We start from the raw sequence: 23,932 nt of genomic DNA, 5'->3' as shown, positions 1-23,932 counted from the left end.
ATATTTTATACCACCTTTTTAACTAATAATCTCATGTTACAATCTCCATAGAATAAATCCTGGATACAGATGTGAACAAAAGTACATTAATTCCTAATTTCTTTAATAAATATTAATATATCATGTCTCAATATTGTGAACAACAAAACAAAACCAAAAAACAACAACAAATGAGCACTTCAACTTGCTGTGTGAATGAATCAATTGAGTGATTCATTTAAAACGAACTGACTCATTAGAATCATTTGTCTGTGAATCACACTGGTATTTATTTTCAAGCGCACAACTGCGGGAAACACTGGTGTGTGCGGATGATGAGCAGCGACATTCATTCAGTTTCCTGAAGCGCAGAGATGAGAACGTGACCTGATGATGCAAGCAACACGAGCACCAGACAGAGGAGCATGCTGGGTAACAGCATCTGATTACCTGAACCAGCGGCGAGAGAGTCTTCTGGCGTTTAACACCGGCCTACAGCGTTCACAACACAATCACACTCACAGTGTTAGACAGCAGAAAGTAATAAAATAAAAATTAATGTCTGTGAAAGGTAGATTTGATCGATCTTTTCTTGCGATATCAGTTCATGTGTTTTTGTATTCTCTGTCATTACTGAAACAGATGAATGCTAATGAACGCTTCAAAGTTTAGAATTTTAAAATGTGCAGGAAGACCGTATCCAGTGTTGTTCTCATTAACTAAAACTATTACAAAACAATTGTTAACTAAAATAAAGCTAAGAAAGTAAAATTGAGCACAATTATCAGATGAAAAACGTACACTTAAAACTTTAATGTTGCTTTGACAACCAGTTAAAATAAAATTAAGCTGAAGTACTAAAATAACCATTTAAAGATAGTACTATATATATACACTCACCGGCCACTTTATTAGGTACACCTGTCCAACTGCTTGTTAACACTTAATTTCTAAGCAGCCAATCACATGGCGGCAACTCAGTGCATTTAGGCATGTAGACATGGTCAAGACAATCTCCTGCAGTTCAAACCGAGCATCAGTATGGGGAAGAAAGTTGATTTGAGTGACTTTGAACGTGGCATGATTGTTGGTGCCAGAAGGGCTGGTCTGAGTATTTCAGAAACTGCTAATCTACTGGGATTTTCACGCACAACCATCTCTAGGGTTTACAGAGAATGGTCCGAAAAAGAAAAAACATCCAGTGAGCGGCAGTTCTGTGGGCGGAAATGCCTTGTTGATGCCAGAGGTCAGAGGAGAATGGCCAGACTGGTTCGAGCTGATAGAAGGGCAACAGTGACTGAAATAACCACTCGTTACAACCGAGGTATGCAGCAAAGCATTTGTGAAGCCACAACACGCACAACCTTGAGGCGGATGGGCTACAACAGCAGAAGACTCCACCGGGTACCACTCATCTCCACTACAAATAGGAAAAAGAGGCTACAATTTGCAAGAGCTCACCAAAATTGAACAGTTGAAGACTAGAAAAATGTTGCCTGGTCTGATGAGTCTCGATTTCTGTTGAGACATTCAGATGTTAGAGTCAGAATTTGGCGTAAACAGAATGAGAACATGGAACCATCATGCCTTGTTACCACTGTGCAGGCTGGTGGTGGTGGTGTAATGGTGTGGGGGATGTTTTCCTGGCACACTTTAGGCCCCTTAGTGCCAATTGGGCATCGTTTAAATGCCACGGCCTACCTGAGCATTGTTTCTGACCATGTCCATCCCTTTATGGCCACCATGTACCCATCCTCTGATGGCTACTTCCACCATGTCACAAAGCTCTAATCATTTCAAATTGGTTTTCTTGAACATGACAATGAGTTCACTGTACTAAAATGGCCTCCACAGTCACCAGATCTCAACCCAATAGAGCATCTTTGGGATGTGGTGGAACGGGAGATTCGCATCATGGATGTGCAGCCGACAAATCTGCGGCAACTGTGTGATGCCATCATGTCAATATGGACCAAACTCCCTGAGGAATGCTTCCAGCACCTTGTTGAATCTATGCCACGAAGAATTGAGGCAGTTCTGAAGGCAAAAGGGGGTCCAACCCGTTACTAGCATGGGGTACCTAATAAAGTGGCCGGTGAGTGTATATATATATATAGAAACTAATAAAAGCACATAAAATTACTACAAATTAAACTAGAAATATAAAAATAAAGGCTAATTTAAAATGCAAAAAAATCAGTCACCATATCGGTATCGGTTAATTTTGAATGTTATCGGCCCGATAATAAAATGTGTCTGATATATTAAAGCCGATAAACAATGTATTATTTCCTTCAGCTGAGACGCTTCAGATGCGCACTGTTCAACATGATGGCTTTGAATTGCTTGAAAAATGATTGAAATTATGAGGCTCTCAAAAATGATAATAAAAAAACCTGGACACTGTTTACCTTTTTTCGGCTACAAATGAGTTCCCACGGGACTTCAGCGCGAGACTACAGCTTGCCGTCTAAAACACTATTTAGGTGAATTTAAACAATGGCTAAGTTGCTAAACGCATCTTGTTCACATGTAAGGCCCCTGTTCATGTTGGACAGACATTTTAATTGCATTTTGTGTCTGTTAAGAGGTACAAAGACACTCTTTTTGTTTATGCCCCCATAACTGCCGTTTTAGCTGAGTGGGAGCTCTGGGCATTTGCGGGAACAGCTCCGTGTTGCAAGCACCGATTCTTTTTCTATAGACAGTACTCACAAAGGTGTAACGATCAAGATTAACTTAAGAATTGCCCGGAGTTCTCCTTTAAAAGAAGTCGAGAGGACTCCTAACTCACTAAGACCTATTCACAAAGGATTGTAGCGCACACCACCGCCTCTCGCAGTCGCCCGGGGTCCGCGACACAAGCGGGAATGCGGCATTGATCTGCAAACAAACCCTCTCCCATTCTCACGCTTAGTTTTGCTTGATATCCCAGTGCCGAATTTCCCTTTTATTATGTTTTTTTTTCCTAGCACCAACTGGGCCAGCAGCAGTAACTGATCCTGATCCGGCAAGTTCATAATCCACCGTCATTCAACTATCACATTACTTCAATAGGAGCAACATTTCCTTGCTTTAAGTAGTCTATTTAGGCTAATAGGATGTCAATTAACCAAGCAAGTGTTAATGCAAGTGTCGTTTTTCATTATTAGGCAAGTGGCGGTTTTCATTGGGGTATTAGGCTACCTTGATTTAATTTAATTGAATTCATGACTTTTCTCTCTCTCTCTGCCTTTTTAGAATTACACTTCACTGGGTCCTGCACAAACATGTCATTATATATGCATTTCGAAGACATTACTATTATTATTTTGTGTAGGACATTTTGTGTAATTCCATGATTTGTTGCGTCCGTGTTATGTTCCGCATGATGGCCCTGTCATCCTAACATTTTCATCTAGTTTTTATACGTTGACGAAAATGTCAATAGATTTTCGTCATAGTTTTTGTCATTCAAAACTAGGTTTTATTTAGGTAGCGCCTCGTTTTCGTCAGTGAAAAATGTCGTTGAAGAAAAGTTTTCGTCATTATTTTAGTCAATGAAATGAACACTGACATACAACACAATTTTTAAGACCCAGACATCAAAATTCAAGACTTTTTAAGGTATTATTTCCAAATTCATAAATTCAATGCTTTTAAGGCTTTTTAAGACCCCGCGGGAACCCTGCTAGTGGTAAGATAAAATTCTTTGTGAATACGGCCCCTGAAGTCTAAGCACAACTTATGCGAGTAATGCGCCGCACTGCTGATATTTGCGCTCCGCCATGACACACTACACTACTCCTGACGTCACGAGTCGCGTAGCTGCGCTTCAGGCGTAAGTAGACCGAGTATGTTCGTTTGGCCGGAAGCTTGAATTTTACTTTGTAACGTGTTAATTATTCATATTTTCTAACACAAACTCATGGCTTCGCTTCAGAAGGCCTTTATTAACCCCCGGAGCCGTTTGGAGTTCTCGGAAGAGCCAGGACATTTATTAATATAACTCTGATAGTATTCGTCTGAAAGAAGAAAGTCATATACACCTCGGCTGACTTCAGCTGTGAGTAAATCATGGGCTAATTTTGATTTTAAAGTGAACTACTCCTTTAAGCAAACACAGGAGTCATGATCGTTCAGAAGGACTGAAACTCACCGAGTCCGCTTCAGTTTTCTCTCGGGAACCTCGGCTTCCGGCGACCACTGACTCCAGAACTGCAACCCAGCGCTGTTTATCTGGGAAACTGGGAGCCATGAAGTACAGAGACTGACCCGGCCAACACGTGGTGTGAGGATGAGACTCCAGCTTCAGCACGTACGGGATATCTGACACACACACACCGAACACACACACCCACACCGAACACACACATACACCGAACACACACACTTATTTATTTATTATTTAATGCCATATCAGCAGCAATGGCTATATTCATGACAATCAACAGTATTTCAATTTAAAAAATAATTATGATTACAATCAATTCAGGACTTCAGCAGAGTCACACTACTATCCTGTTTAATGTTTTTGAAAAAAAGCCCAATCTATCTCAATGGTTAGTTCTCATAGCCTCTATTCTGAGTTTCAGGATCTCGGGTGAGATTTCCCTCTGTTAGGAGTAACAGGTACAAACATTCATTTATTCATACTTCTATTTCTCTGTTAAATTCGGGCATGGGGGGAGTAGGTGCAAGTAGGTACAGTAGTTGTTTGGGTCTGTTGTTGTTTTGTGTAGTTTATTATGTATTGTAAATTGTCTTTTTTTGTATGCTGGTCTTGCTGTAAAACCAATTGCCTTTCGGAACACAAACAAACAAACAAATAAAGAAAGAAAGATATTCAATACATTGTTTACAATAATTTAACAATTTTTCTTAAAAAAAATATCAATATACAAAATCAGACATATATATCAATAGTAACAACAGCAATAATAACATTTACATAGAATCTTTCAATTGAATATTTGTCAGAAATTCTAAAATGATTCCTTTTTAAAAATGTCCATTAATATATTTTCTGAATATAAACGTCGTCTAATATCATTTATAAAAGGACATTCTATTAAAATGTGTTTTACACATGTGTTTTCTCACAAACCAGTTTCTCTTCCCCTTTCATTAAATATAAATGAGTGAGTCTTGAATGTCCAATTCGGCATCTCGTATATAGAACCTGGTCATGCCTATTTACAAAATAATAACAATTAACTCTTTAAATTAGTACTAGAATCACCTCATATAATTTGTTAATTTCGCATTTGTTCTATTCCATTTGCCACTTATTGTAAATGTACAGATTCAATATAGGTTTCACCCACACACACACACATTTGTTTTCATAGACTTCCATTGATGTTATATCAGGTTAATGATATTTTCTATGGCCTAACCTGACCTCCGACCCCTGAACCGACCCATACTACAGTTTCAGATAAAAATCACATTTACTTTACTCTACTGAAGGAAAAAAGAACACATCTACATCTTGGATGAGTAAATTAACAGCAAATTTTTATTTTTGGGTGAACTATCCCTTTAATTTACACTGTCAAGACGAAGGCGTGTTATTTTACATTTGATTTTTCAGTTTCTGTCCCTGAATTCTGTCAGCCTTGCTTTGTTCTGTTATATTTATATGAGCTGTTGCTTGTAATTGGTTTATTTGTTCTTATTTGATTACTGAAGGCACACTTGTCTTCAATAATGTTTGAGCTTTATATTAGTTAGTGTACCCCAGTTTTTGCTGGGGTATCGAAATCAATTGAGAATTGTAAAATTTCACTGGTATCTAAAATTGGGGTGGCTTATTTATTAGAATACAATGTTACATGGTCAAAACTTTCTTATTTATTTATTTATTTTTTGTGTGGACCCTTAGCGTTGAGCCCTGTGTTCAATGATTTCATTAATTCATCCGTGTGTGTGTTTTCTGACCTGATTTAGCTGTGTTGATGAGTTCAGAGGCTCCGACGGCTCCGTGAACAGTCACCTCACCGTCCGGCAAACACAACTCAAACTCCTCCAGCGGCTTCACTGAGTCTGAAACACACACACACACACGAACACAGGTTCAGAACACACACACTCAACCAGACCCCGGCAAGTGATCTGACAGAGCGGATCTGTCCATCTAGTACCTTCTGACAGCTCGGACTCGAAGATCGATACTTTAGTCCCGTCCAACACGACGTACTTCTGCTCCCAGCCCTGCTGACCCCTCTTTCCGTTCCTACACACACACAAACACACTCAGTGACAGGACACTGAATACTAAATAGGAGTATATATAAAAAAAATAAAAAATAAAAAAAAATCTTCAGATAATAGTGAGTAGCACGGGGTAACCCGTGAGTGACAATGGGTAACACTGATTTAGACTGGATAAAACTGAGTAACACGTGAGTAACACTGGATAACACGCGAGTAACAATGGGTAACATGTAACACTGGATAACACGTGAGTAACATGTGAGTAGCACGGGGTAACACGTGAGTAACACTGGATAACACGTGAGTAACACTGGATAACACGCGAGTAACAATGGGTAACATGTAACACTGGGTAACGTGAGTAACACTGGATATCACTGGGTAACACGTGAGTAACACTGGGTAACACGTGAGTAACACTGGATATCACTGGGTAACACGTGAGTAACACTGGGTAACATGTGAGTAACACTGGATATCACTGGGTAACACGTGAGTAACACTGGGTAACATGTGAGTAACACTGGATATCACTGGGTAACACGTGAGTAACACTGAGTAACATGTGAGTAACACTGGATATCACTGGGTAACACGTGAGTAACACTGGGTAACATGTGGGTTAGTGATGTAGTACTCGAGTCCGGTCTCGGTCTCGAGACCGATTTCTGCTTTCTCGGACTCTACTCGGACTCGACCCTTCAAAGACTCGGTCTTGACTCGGACTCGACCCTTCAAAGACTCGGTCTTGACTCGGACTCGACCCTTCAAAGACTCGGTCTCGACTCGGACTCGACCCTTCAAAGACTCGGTCTCGACTCGGACTCGACCCTTCAGAGACTCGGTCTCGACTCGGACTCGACCCTTCAAAGACTCGGCCTTGACTCGGACTCGACCCTTCAAAGACTCGGTCTTGACTCGGACTCGACCCTTCAAAGACTCGGTCTCGACTCGGACTCGACCCTTCAAAGACTCGGTCTCGACTCGGACTCGACCCTTCAAAGACTCGGTATTGACTCGGACTCGACCCTTCAAAGACTCGGTCTTGACTCGGACTCGACCCTTCAAAGACTCGGTCTTGACTCGGACTCGACCCTTCAAAGACTCGGTCTCGACTCGGACTCGACCCTTCAGAGACTCGGTCTCGACTCGGACTCGACCCTTCAAAGACTCTGTCTTGACTCGGACTCGACCCTTCAAAGACTCGGTCTCGACTCGGACTCGACCCTTCAAAGACTCGGTCTTGACTCGGACTCGACCCTTCAAAGACTCGGTCTCGACTCGGACTCGACCCTTCAAAGACTCGGTCTCGACTCGGACTCGACCCTTCAGAGACTCGGTCTCGACCCTTCAAAGACTCGGTCTCGACTCGGACTTGACCCTTCAAAGACTCGGTCTCGACTCGGACTCGACCCTTCAAAGACTCGGTCTCGACTCGGACTCGACCCTTCAAAGACTCGGTCTCGACTCGGACTCGACCCTTCAAAGACTCGGACTCGACTCGGACTCGACCCTTCAAAGACTCGGTCTCGGCTCGGACTCGACCCTTCAAAGACTCGGTCTCGACTCGGACTCGACCCTTCAAAGACTCGGTCTCGACTCGGACTCGACCCTTCAAAGACTCGGTCTCGACTCGGACTCGGCATAGGCGGTCTTGTCCCCATCACTAGTTAAGACTGCTTCTCTAAACAATTCCCAATCTAGCTTAGTCTGTAGGCCTAACTGTTGATTATTAACTGGGGTGATATTAAATCATGAATATCAAAACTGATGTCGAGACAAAATCTCGACTCGGACTTGCTTCCTCAAACAAAATCTCGACTCGGACTTGCTTCCTCAAAGACTCGGTCTTGACTCGGACTCGACTGTATTTGAAAACCAATGGACTCGGTCTCAACCCTTCAAAGACTCGGTCTTGACTCGGACTCGGCATAGGCGGTCTCGTCCCCATCACTAATGTGGGTAACACGTGAGTAACACTGGGTAAATAAAGTGTTTCTGTATAAACAGACATCCACTCTTGGATTGCGTGTGTCACGCGTGATTTTCCCCCCAAACCACTTCAGCGGAAATCCCGCCCTGCAGCCGATTTCATTGGTTTAGGTTACAGTGACGGGTAGGTTTAGGAATCAGTGTTTGGTATAGGCAATCAGTACAGTGATTGACATGACCAATGAAAACTTTAGAATCGGCTGCAGGGCGGGATTTCCACTGAAGTGGTTTGGGAAAAAAAAAATCACGCGTGTGTAACGGAGGACAGCTAGTCAGAGTCGCGCTGACGACTGCTAGTGAATGCGCGATTAGCGTTATTGTTAGTGCACTCGACTCGCTTGCAGGGGGATCGGGGTTCGAGACCGACTCGGCTGTTAGGATTGGAGTGTGAGTTTTGGAGGCGGAGCAATGAAGAAGGGGTGTGTTTGTTTGGCCAACAGCATATTTCAAAAACTACTGATCCCACCTTTTTAATACTTTTTAAGGGCCTTCATTTTCTCTAAATTTATTTATCAATTTTGAATACTTTGAAAGACTCTGAATGATCTGACCTGGGCTGCTTCATCCAGCCCTCCAGACGCACGTGACCCGATGCCTCTTTGACCTGCAGGGCGGGTGAGCTGGCCTTATCCCGACACAGAGCCTCGGAGAAGTGTGTGGCGAACTCCACCGGGAGCCCACAGGTCGCAGGCAGACACGGGGAACACTTCGGGTGGCAGAGGGTTCGACACTCTGGCGGAGAGAAGGGAAAGAGAGACGAGGGATGAGAACAGGTGAGCAAATACTGAATATTTAAGAATCATTAAAAGGAACAAACTTATCTTCTGAGGACAAATATTAGGAAGTGGAATGAAAAAGTACCAAGTCATCAGACAAGTGTTTTTAAACCTCGAAACCGTCTTTTAACTTGAGCACATTTTAAGGTCAGTGACATCCATCAAGCGCATGTTAATGTTTATGGAGTGTTAATAATAATAATGCAATGTTAATGTTTATGGAGAAACACTTCAGAGTTTGAAAATACATATTCCAACAGATGTTACTTTTTAATAAATTTTACAAAAAAAAAAAGAATAAGCTTGAATCGTTTTTGCTCAAAACCACTACAATGTGGAAATATCTTTTACTGTACCTTCTGACCAAACTGCAAAAAAGATTCTAAATATTCCTAAATCAAGATACATTTACTTCAGATGTAAAATGACGTGAAATATGAAGTCTTGTTTTCCGTGAAATTAATCAAAATTAAGTTCATGACTAAAGCAAAAACAGATATCTACCAACGGGCTCAGAAACATCAGCTTCATTTAGAAGTTTTGACAGATATTTGTTCACTAATTTTATTACATTTTCCAAGACTTCATTTTATATTTGCATCTCAAGTACATTTATCTTGATTTAAACTGATATTTGTATTGGAAAACAGTACAAAAATGCTGAGGAAGTAGTCATTTTTTGCAATGCATGCAACATTTAATGCCATGACTAAGACTTTCAGCTCTGATTTAAGACCTTTTTAAGGCCTTAATTTGTGAAAATGCAAATTAAGACTTTTTAAGACCTTTTTAAGGCTTGCAGAAACCCTGATGTGTGTGTTTGTTTTGTTGAGTGAGTGTGTGTGTGTGTTTTCTGTGTGTGAGTGTGTGTTTTTTGTCTCTTTGTATGTGTGTGTGAGTGTGTTTTCTGTGTGTGAGTTTTCTGTGTGTGTGTGTGAGAGAGTGTGTGTTTTCTGTGAGTGTGTGTTTTCTGTGTGTGTGTGAGAGAGAGAGAGAGAGAGAGAGAGAGAGTGTGTGTTTTCTGTGTGTGAGTTTTTTGTCTCTGTGTGTGTGTGTGTGTTAGAGTGTGTGTTTTCTGTGTGTGTGAGTGTGTGTGTGTGTGTGTGAGAGAGTGAGTGTTTTCTGTGTGTGTGTGTGTTTTCTGTGTGTGAGAGTGTGTTTTCTGTGTGAGTGTGTGTTTTTTGCCTGTTTGTGTGTGTGTGTGTTTTCTGTGTTTGTGAGTGTGTGTTTTCTGTGTGTGAGTGCGTGTTTTCTGTGTGTGTGTGTGTGTTTTCTGTGTTTGTGAGTGTGTGTTTTCTGTGTGTGAGTGCGTGTTTTCTGTGTGTGTGTGTGTTTTCTGTGTTCGTGAGTGTGTGTTTTCTGTGTTCGTGAGTGTGTGTTTTCTGTGTTCGTGAGTGTGTTTTCTGTGTGTGTGAGTGTGTGTTTTCTGTGTTCGTGAGTGTGTGTTTTCTGTGTTCGTGAGTGTGTTTTCTGTGTGTGTGAGTGTGTGTTTTCTGTGTTCGTGAGTGTGTTTTCTGTGTGTGTGAGTGTGTGTTTTCTGTGTGAATGTGTGTTTTCTGTGTGTGTGTGTGTGTGTTTTCTGTGTGAATGTGTGTTTTCTGTGTGTGTGTGTGTGTGTGTGTGTGTGTGAGAGAGAGAGTGTGTGTTTTCTGTGTGTGTGTTTTCGGTGTTCGTGAGTGTGTGTTTTCTGTGTGAGTGTGTGTTTTCTGTGTGAGTGTGTGTTTTCTGTGTTCGTGAGTGTGTGTTTTCTGTGAGTCTGTGTTTTCTGTGTGTGTGAGTGTGAGTGTGTGTTTTCTGTGTGAGTGTGTGTTTTCTGTGTGTGTGTGTGTGTTTTCATACCCAGGCACGTAGCAGCTTGTCGGCCGAAGTGAACCGTATCCAGACAAACGGTACATTTCGCCGCTCTCATGTTGAGCCCCACTGTGAACCGATGAGGGATGTTGTGGTGCATCCGTTCCTTCACACGCCGACCGTACTCTACAGACACACACACACACACACACAGTTAGTGTGGGTTAATAATGTCCTCTTGAGCATCTCTTGAGTGTGAATGATGTCAAAGATCATCAGTCCAGCAGCAGAGCAACGACCAGAACAAACCCATGAGCAAGTCCGTCTCTATCTGAGCAAAGCATGCGGACAGAAGCATCATCGAGAGAGGAGCCGATCACATGCTTCAGCTCACGAGGAAGAGAAAGATGGAGCAGCAGAAATCTTGAGAGCAGAAACAGAGTTTGTCGATAATGTCTGTGTATAATGTCATTTTGCATCTCAAGTAAATGTATCTTGATTTAAGAACTTTTAGAGGTTTATACTAGAAAAATATAAATATAAAAAAATATAAAAATATACGCTACGTCAGAACGTAGGCTCACTATTGGCCAGCATCACACACATGACCAGCGTTCTGATGTAGCGCTGCGCTGTTACACTACGAGAACTCACTCGAGGCCCACACCGAAGAAAATGAACAGTTGTAATAATAAAGTCATTATTTCTGTTTGTTTTTGCGCACAGAAAGTCTTCTCGTCGCTTGATAAACTTAAGGTTGAGCCACTGTAGTCACTCGGACTATTTTAATGATGCCTTTAATAACTTTCTGGGCCGGCAAGTTTCAATAACATAGAAGCCTATAGAGGGAGGAGTGATACAGCTCTCAGATTTAATCACAAATATCTTAATTTGTGTTCTGAAGATGAACGAAAGTCTTACGGTTGAACAACATGAGGGAGAGTCATTACTGACAGAGTTTACATTTATGGGTGAACTAACCCTTTAAAGCCTCCAGTGGGTGGCAGTGAGTCTCTGTTAATGAGCGAGTCATTGAGATTCAACCGATTCATTCAAACGCCTGATTCATTCAGGAACGAAGCATTAATGAGTGAGTCATTGAATCATTAATAGGGCTGGGTATCGAGTTCGATACTTTGTAGGTACCGAATTGCCTCGCTATTATTGAGTATCGAAACAGCTTGCCGTTCTGTACCAAATTACGATACCTAAGGGGTTAATCTTGTCAACGTCAGGTACTAGTGTGTGAGCGTCCCAACTCGCATAGATGGACAAGATGTGGAAAAGATCAAAAGTGTGGCTACATTTCACCAGGCTCAATACCAACAGGCCGCGCTGCAATATTTACGATAAGATAATTGCGCAATAAACTTAAGAGCATAAAGTTGCCCCGTCTTCGACAGCGAGAAGAACAGGAGCGCGTCACAAATGAACCGAGGCCGTATAGGACACTTGCCTAACAGACATGAGAAATATGCCTATAGAAGCTTTAATGTCTACTATTAAACTAAGCAATTCAAAACGAAAAATAATAGTCTCGATTTAACGACGATTCAGAGTCGTCAACTTCATCTTTGCAGCCACTGACTCACACTAAACACTAGTTTATTATTAAACAATCAAAATGTCTCCTTGCTATTTTTCCTCGACACATTCATAATCATAAGGCTAGTTTTGCCAGTGCTTTAAGGCAAGCTTTATGTGTGCTGAGCACGAGGCATATATCCCGCCCCAACTTAGCCTATATTCAATTCAATTCACATTATACATTACATTACAATTTACAGTGATCTGTTATCAGAGGAAACTGTCTAAGCAATACATTTCAGGAAAGTACATGTACAAATCACGCAGTTAGCTAACAATATCTTAATTTAAACAATGTATTAATTTAGGGCAGAAACAATGAGGTCATTGAAGTAAAGAATATATGCTGTTAAATGATTAGGATATATAGAACATTTTTGCATTGGTACTTTAAAGTATGTAAAAAAAAGTCGTCAAACTAAAAAAAAAAAAAAAAAAAAAAAAAAAAAATTTGAGGTAATGTAATCTTGTTAAAACGGATTTCATAAAACTGGTATCGAAAAAAGAATCGTTCAGGAACCGGTATTGACGTCAAGGTATCGGTTTAGAAATGTTTTTGCACGATACCCAGCGCTAATCGTTATTAATTCAACCGATTCGTTCATTCAGTAACGAAACACTGCCGTGTGTCACTCAGAGACTGTGGCTTTAATAGGAACTATCTTAGTTGGAGAAACAGGCAATATTGTGTCTAAAATAGAATTAACTTCTTGTTAATTGACCTGTCGTATATAATAAATATCACATTTGTAATCGTGCTGATCTTTGGAGAAAAAAACCGGCACTCTTCATGAGATATTGATTACCTATAATAAATTGCATATATATAAAAAGACATACAGAGGAAATAAATGCATTTTAAAAGACTAATCCACTCTAAACGCACAAGCGCACTAGTGAGGGACATCCCTGATGATGTCAGATCGCACATAATTAAAACAACAATCATGATATTATCATAGATGGACATTGTAAATAAAACTCTACAGCCTAGTTGAAAGCAAACATCTAATTAGAATGAGATGCTAATGACTAATTATTAAAAAAGAATATTTAGCTCAAACTGCATTCAAAACTACATCAGCCCGTGCTAAACTCATGATGCTACAGTATAGTGTGGGGGTTGCCAAGGTGTTGCTAGGGGTTTTCACTATCAGTGGCATCTGATTCCCATCAGCGCACAACCCTAAACTAACACATCTGAGCTGATCTCAGAGCAAATGATGATGAGTGACAGAAACGGAGATAGAGAGAGAAAGACACTTACTTTCAAACGTCACCCTCCTCTTTTCTGAAAGAGCAGAAGAGAAACAGCTCTCAGATTCGACGGAGCAGACGCAGAGAGAAAGCAAGAGGACAGAAACATGAAGAGAGAGAGAACCAGCGATAGAGAGAGAGAGAGGAAAAGAGAGAGAGAGAGAGAGAGAGAGAGAGAGAGAGAGAGAGAGAGAGAGGAAAAGAGAGAGAGAGAGAGAGAGAGAGAGAGAGGAAAAGAGAGAGGAAAAGAGAGAGGAAAAGAGAGAGAGAGGAAAAGAGAGAGAGAGAGAGGAAAAGAGAGAGAGAGAGGAAAAGAGAGAGAGAGAGAGAGAGAGAGAGAGAGAGGAAAAGAGAGAGGAAAAGAGAGAGGAAAAGAGAGAGAGAGGAAAAGAGAGAGAGAGAGAGGAAAAGAGAGAGAGAGAGAGGAAAAGAGAAAGAGAGAGAGAGAGAGAGAGAGAGGAAAAGAGAGAGAGAGAGAGAGAGAGAGAGAGAGAGAGAGAGAGAGAGAGAGAGAGAGAGAGAGAGAGGAAAAGAGAGAGAGAGAGGAAAAGAGAGAGAGAGAGAGAGAGAGAGGAAAAGAGAGAGAGAGAGGAAAAGAGAGAGAGAGAGAGGAAAAGAGAGAGAGAGAGGAAAAGAGAAAGAGAGAGAGGAAAAGAGAGAGAGAGAGAGGAAAAGAGAGAGAGAGAGAGAGGAAAAGAGAGAGGAAAAGAGAGAGAGAGAGAGAGCCACTGATCTCGAGACGGCATGAGCTTCATTCATCTGTGATACTGACACACAGTCTCACACACACACACACACACAAACACACACACACACACACACACACACACACACACACACACACACACTACCAGTCAAAGGTTTTGGATCGGTAAGATTTTTAATGTTTTTAAAAGAAGTCTCTTCTGCTCACCAAGGCTGCATTCATTTTATAAAAAAATAAAATAAATAAAAATTAGTAATATTGTGACAATTTAAAATAAGTTTTCTATTTTAATATATTTTAAAGTGTAATTTATTCCTGTGATTCCTGAATTTCCAGCATCATTACTCCAGTCTTCAGTGTCACATGATCCTTCAGAAATCACTCTAATATGAGGATCTGATGCTCAAGAAACATTTATGATTATTATCAGTGTTGAACACAGTTATTTTTCAGGATTCTTTGATGAATAGAAAGTTCAAAAGAACAGCATTTTTCTGAAATAGAATCTTTTGTAACATTATAAATGTCTTTACTGTCACTTAATATAATTTATCCTTGATGAATAAAAGTATTGATTGAATTTCTTTCCCTCAAAAAAAAAAAAAAATAAATTCTTAGGTAGTGTTTAATGTTGCAAAAGCTTTCTGTTTCAGATAAATGCTGTTCTTTTGAACTTTCTATTCATCAAAGAATCCAGAAATAAAAATGGAACACAACCTTTTTCAACACTGATAATAATCATAAATGTTTCTTGAGCATCAGATCCTCATATTAGAGTGATTTCTGAAGGATCATGTGACACTGAAGACTGGAGTAATGATGCTGGAAATTCACAGGAATAAATTACACTTTACTGTATATTCAGATAGAAAACTGCTGATTTACATTATAATAATATATATATATTTTTTGTATTTTAATCAAATAAATGCAGCCTTGATGAGCAGAAGAGACTCTTTTAAAAACATTAAAAATCTTCCCGAAAGCTTTAGGCTGGTAGTGTTGGTCTGAAACACACACAGGTGTCTGAGTGCACTGACCCTCCGGCGTGGAGCTCTCCTTGCGACGGGCCGAGCTCGAGGGGTTCAAGAGGCTGCTGGGATTGGGCTGGCGCTCCGGAGACTTCACGATGGCCGACATGAGGATCTGCTGCCGGGCCGAGGCCGGCGTGGACGGGGCCACGTGCTCCTGCGCTTTAAAATGAGCCGCTGAGAGACAGAGAGACAAGATCCTCAACCACAACAACATTTACATCATCTGGAGGAAACAGCAGGAAATATGAAAGACAGATTTAATAGAGTGCATAAGTATTTTTCCCATTCATCTTCCCCATAGGGATTATTAAAAAAGTCTTTGTTAAAGGTGCATTGTGTGATTTTTAGGAGGATCTGTTGACAGAAATGCAATATAATAAGCATAACTAGATGTGTTCAGTGGTGTATAAAGAGCTTACATAATGAACTGTTATGTGTTTATTAGCTTATAATGAGGGTTTCTCTACACACACCGCGGGTCCGCTTACACACACATGTTTCTACGGTGGCCCTGAACGGACACACGTGTTTCGTCACTATGTTGTTCTGCGTGTAAAGAAGCTGCTAAAGTCAGCGAATAAAACACTGACACAATGATGAACAGGTAACAATAATATTCACAATAACATCGCTTTACTGAATACTTGAGTAAATATAATTTCTTAATTTATCTTTGTAAAGAAACCTCATTGTTTAACTGGTGACTCTCTGCTGTCTCAGACGACGACATCACTTCCTGTCAGCCACCGTAACTTCTGTTGGGTGCAGTTCACAACCTCACCACTAGATGCCGCTAAAACTTACACACTGCACCTTTAAAGCGTTATAAGTAGAGTTGGGAATCAAAAATGTAATCCAATTCTGGAATCGAATACTTGTTATAAAATAAAAATCGATTCCTCTTATCGATTCCATTGTGAGCATTTCAATATGACTTTAAACCATTCAAGCGCGAGACGACACTGTCTTCTCTGATGCACACAAGCGCGCTTACAGAAAAGCAATTTTAATGTGATTTTAAACCATACAAGCGCTGTTTTCTGTGCTGAGGGCGTGTGTAACTATACCAGGCGGCTCTTAAAGTGACAGCACTAATATTCCTGCTGCTGTCTCTATAACACTAATCACACTACAGAAGATAAAGAGAAAATTCCCCCGTTCTTGCCTGAATAACTTTTGTAACTATATTTGTAATGTATATTTTATTTATAAAGTGCAGTGATATTTTACATTTGATTACAGTTTCTGCACCTGTTCAGTTGTGTCTATTTGTTGCGATTGCTAATTTTTTATTCATTTTTTTAAAATTACTAAGTGTTTACTTGTCTTTAATAATGCTGTAAAGTTATATTAGTTCGGCTAGTTGTTCTTCTATGGTGTGTTTAAACCTCAGGCAAACGCTCCTTGTGTAAGTGTTCTTCAGCTGATGATTTGTGTTCATGATATTCAGATACAATTACATGTTTTGCAATAAGACTAAATGTGAATGTAAAATTGTCCTTCACATCTTTAGTGAGGAAAAAGAACTACGGTCCCATGAACCATTGCAAACAGCATAATCGAGTTATCGAGAAATATAAAATGCATTATTTTTCCAGGACACGTGGGAACCCTGATTTATAAATGTGATTATAATTTGAGCAAAATAATCAGTTTAACAATTATAATGCACTAAGAGCAAAAGCTGAGTGTCTCACCCTCTTCTCGTAAGGATCGCAGCTCGATCCTCATCTTCTGCAGCGCCTCCTCGAGCTCTGAGCACCGAGATCGCTCCTTCTCCAGCGCTGACTTCATGTCGCTGTACTGGAGAGGCAAGGCAGGCTGAGACGACAGCGCTGTGGCTCCGTTAGCCGTGACACCGACCTCCTCACGGCGACGCCCGAATATACCCTGATACACACAGAGAGCACACGATACAGCGGACAATCATGTTCACATGCCGACCGAAAACCAATATTATTCATTAATATTGTTCGATTATCTATTATTAGACTCTGATTGGCTGATTAATGTTCAAACATAAGTTCACAACACAATGACATCAAGCCACAACACAACGAAATCAAGTGTGTTGTGGCCTGATTTCGTTGTGTTGTGGCCTGATTCGTTGTGTTGTGGCTTGATTTCGTTGTGTTGTGGCCTGATTTCGTTGTGTTGTGGCCTGATTTCGTTGTGTTGTGGCCTGATTCGTTGTGTTGTTGCTTGATTTCGTTGTGTTGTGGCCTGATTTCGTTGTGTTGTGGCCTGATTTCGTTGTATTGTGGCCTGATTTCGTTGTGTTGCGGCTTGATTTCGTTGTGTTGTTGCGGCTTGATTTCGTTGTGTTGTGGCCTGATTTCGTTGTGTTGTTGCTTGATCTCGTTGTGTTGTGGCTTGATTTCGTTGTGTTGTTGCGGCTTGATTTCGTTGTGTTGTGGCTTGATTTCGTTGTGTTGTGGCTTGATTTCATTGTGTTGTGGCCTGATTTCGTTGTGTTGTGGCTTGATTTCGTTGTGTTGTGGCCTGATTTCGTTGTGTTGTGGCCTGATTTCGTTGTGTTGTTGCTTGATTTCGTTGTGTTGTGGCTTGATTTCGTTGTGTTGTTGCGGCCTGATCTCTTTGTATTGTGGCCTGATTTCGTTGTGTTGTGGCCTGATTTCGTTGTGTTGTGGCCTGATTTCGTTGTGTTGTGGCCTGATTTCATTGTGTTGTGGCCTGATTTCGTTGTATTGTGGCCTGATTTCGTTGTGTTGCGGCTTGATTTCGTTGTGTTGTTGCGGCTTGATTTCGTTGTGTTGTGGCCTGATTTCGTTGTGTTGTTGCTTGATTTCGTTGTGTTGTTGCGGCTTGATTTCGTTGTGTTGTGGCTTGATTTCGTTGTGTTGTGGCTTGATTTCATTGTGTTGTGGCCTGATTTCGTTGTGTTGTGGCTTGATTTCGTTGTGTTGTGGCCTGATTTCGTTGTGTTGTGGCCTGATTTCGTTGTGTTGTTGCGGCTTGATTTTGTTGTGTTGTGGCTTGATCTCGTTGTGTTGTGGCTTGATTTCTTTGTGTTGTTGCTTGATCTCGTTGTGTTGTGGCTTGATTTCGTTGTGTTGTTGCGGCTTGATCTCGTTGTATTGTGGCCTGATTTCGTTGTGTTGTGGCCTGATTTCGTTGTGTTGTGGCTTGATTTCGTTGTGTTGTGGCTTGATTTTGTTGTGTTGTGGCTTGATCTCGTTGTGTTGTGGCTTGATTTCTTTGTGTTGTTGCTTGATCTCGTTGTGTTGTGGCTTGATTTCGTTGTGTTGTTGCGGCTTGATCTCGTTGTATTGTGGCCTGATTTCGTTGTGTTGTGGCCTGATTTCGTTGTGTTGTGGCCTGATTTCGTTGTGTTGTGGCCTGATTTCGTTGTGTTGTGGCTTGATCTCGTTGTGTTGTGGCTTGATCTCGTTGTGTTGTGGCCTGATTTCGTTGTGTTGTGGCTTGATTTCGTTGTGTTGTGGCTTGATCTCGTTGTGTTGTGGCTTGATCTCGTTGTGTTGTGGCCTGATTTCGTTGTGTTGTGGCTTGATTTCGTTGTGTTGTGGCTTGATTTCGTTGTGTTGTGGCTTGATTTCGTTGTGTTGTTGCGGCTTGATTTCGTTGTGTTGTTGCGGCTTTATTTCGTTGTGTTGTGGCCTGATTTCGTTGTGTTGTTGCTTGATCTAGTTGTGTTGTGGCTTGATTTCGTTGTGTTGTTGCGGCTTGATTTTGTTGTGTTGTGGCTTGATCTCGTTGTGTTGTGGCTTGATTTCTTTGTGTTGTTGCTTGATCTCGTTGTGTTGTGGCTTGATTTCGTTGTGTTGTTGCGGCTTGATCTCGTTGTATTGTGGCCTGATTTCGTTGTGTTGTGGCCTGATTTCGTTGTGTTGTTGCGGCTTGATTTCTTTGTGTTGTTGCTTGATCTCGTTGTGTTGTGGCTTGATTTCGTTGTGTTGTTGCGGCTTGATCTCGTTGTATTGTGGCCTGATTTCGTTGTGTTGTGGCCTGATTTCGTTGTGTTGTTGCGGCTTGATTTCTTTGTGTTGTTGCTTGATCTCGTTGTGTTGTGGCTTGATTTTGTTGTGTTGTTGCGGCTTGATTTCTTTGTGTTGTTGCTTGATCTCGTTGTGTTGTGGCTTGATCTCGTTGTGTTGTTGTGGCTTGATTTCGTTGTGTTGTGGCCTGATTTCGTTGTGTTGTTGCTTGATCTCGTTGTGTTGTGGCTTGATTTTGTTGTGTTGTTGCGGCTTGATTTCTTTGTGTTGTTGCTTGATCTCGTTGTGTTGTGGCTTGATCTCGTTGTGTTGTTGCGGCTTGATTTCGTTGTGTTGTGGCCTGATTTCGTTGTGTTGTTGCTTGATCTAGTTGTGTTGTGGCTTGATTTCGTTGTGTTGTTGCGGCTTGATTTTGTTGTGTTGTGGCTTGATCTCGTTGTGTTGTGGCTTGATTTCGTTGTGTTGTTGCGGCTTGATCTCGTTGTATTGTGGCCTGATTTCGTTGTGTTGTGGCCTGATTTCGTTGTGTTGTTGCGGCTTGATTTCTTTGTGTTGTTGCTTGATCTCGTTGTGTTGTGGCTTGATTTTGTTGTGTTGTTGCGGCTTGATTTCTTTGTGTTGTTGCTTGATCTCGTTGTGTTGTGGCTTGATCTCGTTGTGTTGTTGTGGCTTGATTTCGTTGTGTTGTGGCCTGATTTCGTTGTGTTGTTGCTTGATCTCGTTGTGTTGTGGCTTGATTTTGTTGTGTTGTTGCGGCTTGATTTCTTTGTGTTGTTGCTTGATCTCGTTGTGTTGTGGCTTGATCTCGTTGTGTTGTTGCGGCTTGATTTCGTTGTGTTGTGGCCTGATTTCGTTGTGTTGTTGCTTGATCTAGTTGTGTTGTGGCTTGATTTCGTTGTGTTGTTGCGGCTTGATTTTGTTGTGTTGTGGCTTGATCTCGTTGTGTTGTGGCTTGATTTCGTTGTGTTGTTGCGGCTTGATTTCTTTGTGTTGTTGCTTGATTTCGTTGTGTTGTGGCCTGATCTCGTTGTGTTGTTGCTTGATCTCGTTGTGTTGTGGCCTGATTTCGTTGTGTTGTTGCGGCTTGATTTCTTTGTGTTGTTGCTTGATCTCGTTGTGTTGTGGCTTGATTTTGTTGTGTTGTTGCGGCTTGATTTCTTTGTGTTGTTGCTTGATCTCGTTGTGTTGTGGCTTGATCTCGTTGTGTTGTTGTGGCTTGATTTCGTTGTGTTGTTGCGGCTTGATTTCGTTGTGTTGTGGCCTGATTTCGTTGTGTTGTGGCTTGATCTCGTTGTGTTGTGGCCTGATTTCGTTGTGTTGTGGCCTGATTTCGTTGTGTTGTGGCTTGATTTCGTTGTGTTGTTGTGGCTTGATTTCGTTGTGTTGTGGCTTGATTTCGTTGTGTTGTGGCTTGATCTCGTTGTGTTGTGGCCTGATTTCGTTGTGTTGTGGCTTGATTTCGTTGTGTTGTTGTGGCTTGATTTCGTTGTGTTGTGGCTTGATTTCGTTGTGTTGTGTCTTGATTTCGTTGTGTTGTGGCCTGATTTCGTTGTGTTGTGGCCTGATTTCGTTGTGTTGTTGTGGCTTGATTTCGTTGTGTTGTGGCTTGATTTCGTTGTGTTGTTGTGGCTTGATTTCGTTGTGTTGTTGTGGCTTGATTTCGTTGTGTTGTGGCTTGATTTCGTTGTGTTGTGGCTTGATCTCGTTGTGTTGTGGCCTGATTTCGTTGTGTTGTGGCTTGATTTCGTTGTGTTGTTGTGGCTTGATTTCGTTGTGTTGTGGCTTGATTTCGTTGTGTTGTGTCTTGATTTCGTTGTGTTGTGGCCTGATTTCGTTGTGTTGTGGCCTGATTTCGTTGTGTTGTTGTGGCTTGATTTCGTTGTGTTGTGGCTTGATTTCGTTGTGTTGTTGTGGCTTGATTTCGTTGTGTTGTTGTGGCTTGATTTCGTTGTGTTGTGGCTTGATTTCGTTGTGTTGTGGCTTGATCTCGTTGTGTTGTGGCCTGATTTCGTTGTGTTGTGGCTTGATTTCGTTGTGTTGTTGTGGCTTGATTTCGTTGTGTTGTGGCTTGATTTCGTTGTGTTGTGTCTTGATTTCGTTGTGTTGTGGCCTGATTTCGTTGTGTTGTGGCCTGATTTCGTTGTGTTGTTGTGGCTTGATTTCGTTGTGTTGTGGCTTGATTTCGTTGTGTTGTTGTGGCTTGATTTCGTTGTGTTGTTGTGGCTTGATTTCGTTGTGTTGTTGTGGCTTGATTTCGTTGTGTTGTTGTGGCTTGATTTCGTTGTGTTGTGGCTTGATCTCGTAGCCTGGCTCCGCCCTCCTACGCACTTCCGCTCAATTTTATTTTCCTTCAGTACTACGTCTGGGATTGTGCTGTAGACTTTGGTTTCCAGAAATAATTTTTTTACCGGTCCAATCAGCGAACAGAGGGAGTGGCTGAGAACGATGACGTTGATGTAGCGCGTCAGTTTGAGTTGGAGTTCAGTAATGGCAGCGGAGAAAGACGTGAGAAAATCTATTCGGTCCGTTGTTGCAAAACTGCCGAATATCCAGAAGTTAAAGCCGGAGCAAGATCAATGTTTGCTAAGTGTTGTTGGTGGCCATGATGTTGTGGCCCTCCTCCCCACGGGGTTCGGGAAAAGTTTAATTTTCCAGCTCACTCCGCTAGTGGTGAATGAGTTAGCTAAGGCGAACGATAGGATGCAAAGCCGATAGTTGTTGTCGTCTCCTCTTGTTGCACTAATGGAGGACCAAGTGAGGGAGGCAGAGAGGTTAGGAGTTGGTGCTGGGCAGCTCGGCGTGCACGATGATCACTGTACAGCATTTGCGGCAGATCCGAAACGACCGCAGCGGCGTATTGTTAATGATTACACCCAGCTTCGACAGTTGACTGAATACATCACTGTCCTTAGTGTCAAATATACATTTAGAATTTAGAATTGTTCCTTGAACTCTTAAATTCGATGAACAAAACATGCAGCTCTCGTTGACAGACATCTTATTCTAAACATAATCCTCTGATCATTCGGACTTGTTTTTTTTATTGCTTAAAACAATACACAAGTAATAACAGAAAACATAATACAAAAACAAACAAAAAATAATAATAAAAACAAAACAAAAATAAAACAGTAGGGGGATAATATAAAATAAACATGAACAAGTTAAGAGAATTACATGACACTGAAAAAAGGAAAATAATTACAAACAGATAATGTTTTTAAGGCTTTTTTTGTTCTCAGACAACTTAATTGAAAAGAGGTATTTTTAAAATTCTTTCACAAATATAAGAAAGAGAGGTTTAGCATTTAGATTTATGAATATGGAATTCGGACTTGTTGTTTCCAGCCGGTTTCAGCGCATGACATACGTCACGACCACACGTTAGCGATTGGCTATGGCAGATCCTGAGTGACGCTGGGCAGATCCAATAGTTTTGAACTTTAACAGAGAACCCGCCTACAAGGAAGTAAACGTTTCTCAATGGAGCGAGGCCAGACTCTCTGTACAAATGAAATGTACGAGAGTCTGGTAGAACCAGGCTATTGATCTCGTTGTGTTGTTTAAGAATTATGAGCTATACTGGGACCAGCCACCAGAGGGCGATCGAGACGCTTTGGCTTCCCTTTTCAGGACTTATTATTTTCAGGACATACCTTCTTCTTCTTGGTGGGCTGGTCCATCTTGGCCTGCAGGAAGTCGATGAGTTTGGTCTGCTGTGAGATGGTTCCCTCCATTTTCACTTTCTCGTGAGAGTAGACGGCCTGAGGAGAGACGCGAAGGAAGAACTGTTATGATTAACACATTAAAGAATGGGTTCATGTACATGTATACCGTAATTCCTCAAATAAAGGCCGGGGCCTTTATTTACCTGAACTGCAGATGGTAGCTGGCTTTTATTTGAAGCAGGCTTTTATTAGAGGCAGGCCTTTATTTCTAATTCGCGATCCCCGCCCGCCCGCCAGCCAAGTTTCCATGGTGACGCGTCATGCTTGGCACGTGTTCACCACAGCCAAAATAGCGCTGTATGACAGATGTAGCGCTTTTATTTCTAAATATTAACAAACTTGCTTACCATGTCATCAACTATCTTCTATTCTGACTCTCAAATCCGTGTAAGTGAGTTTGTTTTGTCGTTTAAAACCCTTTATAAATGATCTTGATCTGTAACGTGAGATGGGCACCGCAGTTCGGAGATTCCTGTTGTATTTGTTAAGTTACAGCGCGTGAATTCTTCAGTTTCTCCCGAAATACATGAAAGTAAGTGGCCGGAGAACTGGGAGAAGAATAGAGTAAACTTTATAGTTACTTACACTCAGGGGCGTAGAATTTAGTAGGGACGCTAGGGACGTGTCCCTACCAATATCCAGTGACACTGATATATCCGTAGCATTAATTTCGATCAAAACTTAATATATATTTATTATACATTGATGTCCCCGTCCCCACCAATTTCAAAATCAAACCTACGCCACTGCTTACACTGTGTATCTGATATGAATAAAACACGTCGCCAAATATATTTGAATGGATTGTTATTGCTGCTTCCATAGACACCATTGTGTATTTTACAAACTATAAATTTATTGTTTTTCTATAAATCACATCTATTTAAATGTCTGAAACCTAAAATAA

At 41.3% G+C, this 23,932-nt stretch overlaps 1 protein-coding gene across 7 annotated transcripts in view; it reads right to left on the bottom strand.

Moving 5' to 3' along the window:
- The window catches only part of cita (citron rho-interacting serine/threonine kinase a), a 158,830-nt gene that overhangs the window by 24,378 nt on the left and 110,520 nt on the right, over nt 1-23,932 (bottom strand). For 3 of the 7 annotated variants that reach the window (XM_056266673.1, XM_056266674.1, XM_056266680.1), the window contains 10 exons: nt 22,954-23,061; nt 17,018-17,210; nt 15,327-15,494; nt 13,591-13,614; nt 10,785-10,922; nt 8,721-8,901; nt 6,105-6,196; nt 5,902-6,006; nt 4,118-4,287; nt 430-471 (listed from right to left, as the gene is read on the bottom strand). In XM_056266673.1, coding sequence (XP_056122648.1) covers nt 430-471; nt 4,118-4,287; nt 5,902-6,006; nt 6,105-6,196; nt 8,721-8,901; nt 10,785-10,922; nt 13,591-13,614; nt 15,327-15,494; nt 17,018-17,210; nt 22,954-23,061 — 1,221 coding nt within the window. The remainder of the gene's footprint in view (nt 1-429; nt 472-4,117; nt 4,288-5,901; nt 6,007-6,104; nt 6,197-8,720; nt 8,902-10,784; nt 10,923-13,590; nt 13,615-15,326; nt 15,495-17,017; nt 17,211-22,953; nt 23,062-23,932) is intronic. The other 4 variants (XM_056266677.1, XM_056266678.1, XM_056266676.1 and 1 more) reach the window with 3 other exon arrangements.

The sequence above is a fragment of the Rhinichthys klamathensis genome, unplaced genomic scaffold (genome assembly GCF_029890125.1).
Source record: "Rhinichthys klamathensis goyatoka isolate OS25496 unplaced genomic scaffold, OSU_Roscu_1.1 h1tg000252l_1, whole genome shotgun sequence".
NCBI classification, from domain to species: Eukaryota; Metazoa; Chordata; class Actinopteri; order Cypriniformes; family Leuciscidae; genus Rhinichthys; species Rhinichthys klamathensis.
Note: the sequence above shows the minus strand (reverse complement) of the source record. Positions and strands in the feature narration are given on the sequence as shown.